This window comes from Neurospora hispaniola (assembly GCF_033458365.1).
Source record: "Neurospora hispaniola strain FGSC 10403 chromosome Unknown B0T23scaffold_7, whole genome shotgun sequence".
Lineage (NCBI taxonomy): Eukaryota > Fungi > Ascomycota > Sordariomycetes > Sordariales > Sordariaceae > Neurospora > Neurospora hispaniola.
In genome coordinates this window covers 1735258-1742917 of record NW_026944412.1, presented here as the reverse complement: position 1 = coordinate 1742917, position 7660 = coordinate 1735258, and the positions used below count along the sequence as shown (strand labels likewise).

At 52.3% G+C, this 7660-nt stretch overlaps 2 protein-coding genes across 2 annotated transcripts; both read right to left on the bottom strand.

Moving 5' to 3' along the window:
* Window positions 1-940: 940 nt before the first annotated feature.
* B0T23DRAFT_386788 (uncharacterized protein) lies at window positions 941-3383 on the bottom strand. The gene is made up of 3 exons (XM_062837650.1): window positions 3084-3383; window positions 2281-2926; window positions 941-2216 (listed from the first exon to the last, which is right to left on the bottom strand). Coding segments are annotated over exons 1-3 (1443 nt in total). The 5' UTR covers window positions 3085-3383; the 3' UTR covers window positions 941-1420.
* A 1879-nt stretch (window positions 3384-5262) lies between these two features.
* B0T23DRAFT_386784 (GDSL lipase/esterase) lies at window positions 5263-7195 on the bottom strand. The gene is given in 4 exon segments (XM_062837649.1): window positions 5263-5441; window positions 5455-5810; window positions 5917-6626; window positions 6694-7195. 3 exon segments carry the CDS (start codon window positions 6969-6971, stop codon window positions 5737-5739), a joined length of 1062 nt encoding a protein of 353 aa, XP_062689971.1. The 5' UTR covers window positions 6972-7195; the 3' UTR covers window positions 5263-5441; window positions 5455-5736.
* Between the last annotated feature and the right edge of the window lie 465 nt (window positions 7196-7660).

Here is a 7660-nt window from a genome sequence, read left to right as displayed (position 1 = left end):
CTTTTTGACAAGCATCACCGGCATACCAAAAACACCCGGGACAGCAACCGTCAAATTTCCAACCAATCAATCGCACAATCTCCACATGGGTAGCATGCAAGTACCCAAGTCTGTGCAAGCGGTGCAAGTAGGACTGAATGATTGGACGAGAAATGGGAGAAGCTTCGGCCGCACAGAGCCAATCCCCACAATCACTGCACAAGCTTGCAGTGGGCGGTGGGACCGTTGCATCCAGGTCCTGCCCGGCAGAAAACAAGTGCTGCAACTGCGCCAGCACTGCTGCAGGGGACCAGGGACAGACTTTGACAGCCGCCACAGGTCGTGACCTCCTGCCTCATCGGTGGTGGTCCTAAAAGCGTGGTTTATCAGAACAGGTTGTTTCTTGGCGTTTCCATGGACGGGAATTCCATTCCATCGGCCTGGCAACGCATAAACAAAGATGCTGCAAGGTAACGTTAGTTTGATGAGAAGAATTAAAGCATACCACACCACCACATGATTGTGGACTATCTACATGACGGAAGTACATAAAATTCCTGGATCGATAAATCATCGCGGAATCACGGTCCGTATGAACAGAAGCAGCTTGATCTGCCCTAGAATCTACAAACACGTATTGTTGGCGTAGTGTATAGTTTTCGACCGGAAAATTCGTCTTTGCAGCTCTATTCAAGGTAACAATAAATGAGGGCATTCGGGTCCTCGTCGCGTCACGCCACGTGCGTCACTCTGCAATATACCGAGAGTTGATGTCTTTCTCCCAGCGGTTAGGGGAAATTAAGATAAGATGCCAATGTTCATATTTTGCAGCTTTGTCGAATATATATAGACGTCGGGTACGCTGGGGATGACCACAGTTTTGATCGTCGGAAATACACAAGGTATGTGTTAAATGGAACAGCCCAAGATTGATTGTGATGCGAATCTGTGTATGGATCTTAGGTTATGGTGCCCTTGATGCGGGTATGGTGTGGATGGATGTGCCTTACGACTATATAAGTTGTTGTCTACCTTGTGCATTTCAGTAGTCTTACACTTACCAGAAAGCCAAAGTAACGCAAAAACCCACCGTCTATTCCGCTATAGGGAAAGGTGACCATGAGTCACCAAGAAAACCGAAACTAGGCACGATCTCTAGCCATCAGAAGCACAACACATATATATGGCTTTTCTTTCTAACATGAAGAAGGTGTGAGACTCCGCGCCTCATTCTATTCCGGCTATCCCGTCACGTTAATCCAAACGTCCCACCTTTTCGTTTTTGTTCTCGTCTTCTTCTAGGACATACCCAAACATTCAGCCCTGCGATCTCCCAAAACTCCTAAAAGTCCACCGTTATACAAGCTCAATATGACGTGCCTCTGATTTTCCTCTCGTTCACTTTCATGGCAACTAACGGGGATGACTTCTAGCAAAGTTCTCATGGCGGTCCCGATGTGCCGGGCTGCGATTGCTGCGTATCTTGTTGGCTTTGTTGACCTTGAGGCTGCTGATGCTGTGTCGCCATCCCGGGAGGGATGGCGTTGGACATCTGCGGCGTCATCTGCGGCGTCTTCATGCCTTGTTGTAGCAGCTGTCCGCTTGGAGCCGGACTTCCGTGGTTCGACCCTACACCACCGCCAGCTAGCTGGCCATTCTGCTGCTGCTGTTGGATTTGCTGTTGGATTTGTAGCTGCTTTTGGTGCATCTGTTCACGGTATTGTTGCTGCTTCAGCATCATCATTTGCTGATAATTTAGTTGCTGCCCGGGCTGTTGTTGCTGTTGGCCAGGTTGCTGTTGCAAATTTTGCTGCTGTCCTTGCTGTTGCTGGCCTTGCTGGCCTTGCTGCTGCTGGTGCTGCTGCTGCTGCGATAGCTGATCAGGGTTACCTCCCGGCATTGACCCAGGTCCGGAAAGACCCGATGGTCCTGTTAAAGGGTTCGTGCCTGCCCTCCAGAGAGGCTCATTTTTATAATCAACGCCCGGATAGAGTGACTGGAGCTTCTTGTAGAGATCCGTCATGATTTCATGTCTTTCCGCGCGATCAGTGTTCGGGTCAGGTGGCGCATCACCCGCGCTGTCCTCAGCAGATGTGTTCTGTGCTACTCTTATCCTGAGATTCAAGTGTAAGGGTGGGGGTGTCAGATATGCCGGATACGGGTGTACGTTGGGTTGTTTGCCCGGCTGTGATAGCGAGCCCATAAATCCCATGTTGGTTCTGGCCCTGACCAAGCACCTATAACACGAGATTAGTCGTTCAGTTCGAAACTCCTGATCATTTCGTCGTGGTTGCCACTCACTGTTGATAATCCTGCTCTGTCAATTTCTCCTCCTCGGAGAGGCTCATACCACCATTCTGCTGCTGTTCACCCGATTCACCAGCCAACTCCTTTTCTCTCTTAATCTCTAGCCGGCTAATGTGGAGACAGGCTAGTTCGTACAGGAGCTCATGATTGATTTCCAATAAAACGGCGAACCTTTCCGTTTCACGCGATCTCGTAGCTGGACTTGGAGGAGCTGAGTGTATCGGCGTCCCATTGACCTGACCTTGTCCTCCGGTAGAAGGGAACGTCGGTGTTTGAGGTGTGCCTCCGGCCGAGCCACTTTGAGGCTGGGTGGTAGTTGGTGTGTGATTTGCAGAGCCTCCTTGACCTTGGGCCGTGGAATAAGTACCTGGCTGCTGGGAGGGCATCGCGTTGTTTGGGGTGCCCTGAGAGGCAGGGTTGGAGGAGCGCTGGGGTGTTGATGCGGACATGTTGGCAGCATTCTGCTGAGAGGGATGTATGCGTTGCATCATTGGCTGTTGCTGGGACAAGGCAGCATTCATTGGATAATGGGGCATAGAAGCAGACATCATATAGTTAGCTGGAAGGTGCGGCTGAGGTGCCACAGGTGATGGCACGGCTGCCACATACGGCGCGCTTGTGTAAGGCGCTTGGAACGCCACTGTTGATCCGCAAACTCGGTCAGCCTTTTCATGTCCAAAATATACGGACAGCTACGTAGCTAAGATGGGTAGTGGTAGGTACTCGACTGATAATCAATGGGGAAAGGGTCCAAGGGGGACGAATCGGAGAAAGGCATCGAGGGACGCAGGACGAACTTGAACAGCTGGGATGAAGCGCGGCAGGACCCGTGAGACGCCGGGTGGGCAGTAAGACGCAAACTTGCCGGCACGTGAAACAAAGAAAAGGTACAATCCAATACAGTGAGAAACAAGACCGGGGCAACAAACTCTAACAGTAGCTGCGGAAGGCCCAAAGGAGGAGGGGAGTGTGGGACGATGATACATAGGCATGAGGTCCAGGAGGCCAGGCAGGCAGGGTCAAGGGGTGGGTGGAAAGATAAACAAGGCGCGCGAGGGAAAGGTTAAAGCTTACTCTGACCATTGGTGGTAGCCATGGTGTGCGGCATGGCGGAATTCTGCATCATTCCTGCAGGACCAGCACCTGTTCCCATCATTCCTGGGCTCGGAGCAGCAGCAGCTGGGAAGTGACTGCTGCCGGCTTGGGAGCCCATGTGGAACTGCTGCTGCTGCTGCGGTTGCTGCTGGCCTGGGTGGTGTTGCTGCCCGGGCTGCTGCTGCTGGCTGTTATACACCATCTGCTGGTGATGCTGCTGCTGGCTCGGGGACGGCCCGCGACTGGGACTGGGCTGCAAGTGAGGTGCCTGAGGAGCTGAATTACCAGCTCCCGCACCAGCGGCGGGATTGGGGTTGTAGCCGTATTGGGGCTGGTACATGGCTTGTGATGTATCGTTGACGGATCAACTGGAGCGCCAAGGGAGCGACGACGCGATGGACGGACAACAGAAACGTCGTGCGTGCTGAGGTGGGCGTGGATCACCTCGATCAGGGATGTCTTGCGGCTGCCAATGGAGATGTGGGGAAGGGGTAAGGCCATCAATCGACAACCTGAACCCAAGCCTAACGCAGCACCTGTTGCAAAGGAACCAGGTAATGCCCGTACAGTGCTTTAGATGCCTGTAGGTTGTAGGTACCTGCTTCCACTTGCCAGGCACGTTTGAGGATGGGATGGAACCCGGGCTTCCGTTTGAAGCCGCCAAGGATGTGTCGGATTGCTTCAAACCAGTCTCGACCTGGGATGAAACCCTAATGATGGCCGATATTGGTGGTTCCTGTTTTCGAGTCGCCTCAGCAGGTCTCACCCACCACACACCACGCACACTCTTGTCTACCACCGCAGCACGTCTTATACGTGTGAGAGTGAGGGTAACCTTGGATATTGTGTCCTGGGGAGGTATACAGGTGCACCTGACTGTCAGACGCCCAAGCGGTATGCTGCTCTTTGATAGAAGGTGGAGGTCAGGAAGGAAGTTGGGATGTACAAGGAGGGTACCTGTAGTACCAGCCCTAAGAGGTACAATAAGGGGAGGGGTGTAGGTAGAAACAGAACTATCCGGGGCAACGTCTGGAAAGTCGTCGGTCTTTGATGGATCTTGGGTCCAGACAGGTGGCACCCGGCAACGAGAGGGATGCAGTACAGGGTAGAGTTTAGTACCGGGAACTGGGAGTGCAGACAGCCAACAAAGTGATAAGACTGAGATGGACACAACTTTCCCAACAGCAGCAGGGGGGATGCCGATAACGAGCCCGAAGTATGTATGAAGTAGATAAGACAGAATGACGCAGGGTCTGTCTCGCAACCCATCCAGCCCTACCTAACCTAGGGACGGGATGGATGAGGGGGTTAGAGTGATGGGGTAAGATGAAGGGCAGTCCTGGAAAGCTGGGCCTGAGGGGGGGGCACCGACCGGAACCCTGGGCCGAGGTGAGGGCCACAGTCTGAGATGTATGTAGTGTAGTGTAGAAGGGGGTGTGCAGGCTGTGCAGCAGAAAGGTATCCTGGAGTGACGGGAGCCAACGGCGATTGAGACGAGTGATGGATACTGGACGGGACCGGGCCGAGGGACAATCTGTTAGCTGGAGTCTGAGCCTGAGCGGTAATGTGTGTAGAGTTTCCGTATGTAATGCGTATGTAATGCTGTACAGGCGGGCGGCGATTGCTAACAGATAATTGCTGGCAAGTTGGAAGAACGAGCGAGGATTTGGCAAAGCGACTCGACTCTGCGCCGACGTCGTGCGGAAAATGCCACAATGTGGCCCGAATGCAAATGAGGGCGAAAAGTGGGAGCCACCGAGGCGCTAGCTCCTTTGGGAAGCGCATTTTTCAAGTGGGGTGGATTTACCGGAAGCGACTGGGATCCAAAAGTGGGGGTTGAAGGAAATGCATGGCCATAGAGGTACCATTCGCTGGTCTTTGTACAGTCCAGTACTGGTTTGTTTGTTAGCTCGAGACCTTGCGTCAACCTTCCTATACGTTTTCATCAGTTAACTAATGCGTGATCTTACCTTAGAAAGGCTGTTTCTGATATTGAATATGCCACATCAATTCTTGTCAATGCCTTCATTGTAATTTGTACACAGCCATTGCGACGTTTGGGACTATTCGGGATCAATTTCGTCTAGTAGACAGAGTATAGTAGATATGCCTAGTGTACCGAGCTAACAGACCAACCAGCATCGGACTGTATGCACAGATGTGCAGACAAAGCCCGTTCCGCCGTATGTAATGTGTTTTCATCATCATAAGATGCAGTGCAGACAGCGATCGTAAAGCACATTCAACCTTGCGCAACCAATAAGGAGAAGTTCAACAGCAATTATCTGATTGTTTGTAACTTTTCTTCATTTTCCTATCTCTACCCTCATCCCCACGGTCTTCGACTTGTACGGCTTAACCCTGGTAGCGAGTGCCATACTTGGACTGCCCAGCAACAACATCGAGGAAGTGCTTTGCAATGACAGAATCTGGCATTTCCTGGTCAGCGATACTCACATGCTTCAACTCCCATATCACAGCAACAGGGTGATGGCAAGCTAGAAAGATAAACTCAAGAAAAAGGTCAAAACATACCGGTCTTGGTGGAAGGGTGCAGCTCGTCATACCACATGAAACCGGTCAACGGGCCAAGGCTCGTCTGGTCAACGCAGTTGCTACCGGAAGCTGGGCAGTGGTGGAAGTATCCGGTGCTATTGTGAGGAGCATCCAGATACGCAGCAGGATCCTCGTGGATGTCAGTCAAGAGGCTGTGGACGTCAAAGAGATCAAAGGTTGCCTTGGGCCAGCGCGACTTGAGCTTGGTGTTGACCGCAGCGCCATAGCTCAAGACGGTATTGAGGGTAGTGCTGTACTCCTTGATCTTCTCACTCCTCTCCGTGACGTTGTACTGGGACTTGCCGGCCCAAAACTGGCTTGGGCCAGAGAATCCGCCGTTTTCAATGGTGGCGTATAGAGGCGCCAGGTGTAGAGGCGCGACGTTTAGCAGCACAAACTTACGTCCGCCAGACTTGTAGATGGTGTCAAAAACGGTCCAGATGCACTCGGAAAAGTCAGTCAGGGTCTTGCCGGGGTGCTGGTTCTCGGTCAGGAAGGCATCGCCACCGAGATCGTTGGTTCCGATCCAAAGGGCGTAGACGGTGTTGTCGGCGGTCCTGTCGGGGAAGATGGACCTGTATGCAGTATCGGCGACGAAAGAAGGGATCTCGTCATCCAAGACAGCTGGGAAGTCCCGGTTAATGGCGCTGAAGTACCGCGAGATGATCTTGTTGGAGCAGGTCGCACCGCTTCTCAAAGTTAATTATAACAGAACTCTATGGTATTTCCTACCGGGCGGGGGGAGGGTATATGTACCTAACAGCATAATCAAGAAGCTTGGCCCCAACTTGACGACTGGCATACTGGTTCCACGTCAAACCACCGCTGGCGGTTACGTTGATCTCGCCGTGAAGCTGACCGGCCGGAGGAGGGTTGCCTCCATTGCCGATGTAGTAATTCAAACGGCCGTTGTCCGTATAGCTGTCGCCAAAGGTCACAAGAAAGTCAAAGGGCTTCTTGACGGGCTTAGCAGTAACAGAAGCAGAGGCAGAGGCAGCCAAAAAGGCGCCGGCCGTGAGCATGGAGAACAACATAGTGAAGAAAAGAGGCTGGAGAGGACCTGGGAGCTCTTGGCGAGTTTGATATGGAAGAGCTGAAGCTGGACTTTCACTTGTCACTCATCAACATGGTCGAACCCCAAGTAACGGCGAGACACCGAGGAGTTATATACATTCACGACCCAGCAGGCTTGTGATGGCGTGTATGTATCGTGTAACAACATGATGCGCACAATCAATTCACCCGAAGAACAGGTTAGTCCAGTAACGGGTAGCCTGCAGGAGGCTATTTGCCGTCTCCATCTACAGCCGCAAGATCAGGGATTTTAGGTGGTAGCAGACCAAGAGAAAACATGGGTGGGAGGCACAGACCGGACCATTTCCACTGGGCCTTTCGTTTCGAGGCGAGAATCCGGGTCGGTTCGATGCCCTTGAAGGTTCTTTTGCAAGAGAGCGCCCTTTCCTTTCCCTTGGTTGATTGTGCAGCATGATGTTTTCAAGTAGGCTCGCTAAGCTATTCAAAATGTAGGCAAGCACAGCAGCGAAGATGCCGCGAACATTGCATAGAGGTATGCTGATAGTAAAAGTTGTGCCCCCGGAGCTGTGCGACTGCCTCTATCAAATCTGCGTTCACCAAAGTTGCTGTTCACCAGAATACATACACTACAGATGACCAGTGGCGGGGAAGGTCCGAGAAGAGAAAGGTTCTCGAAGCCGAGGCAGGA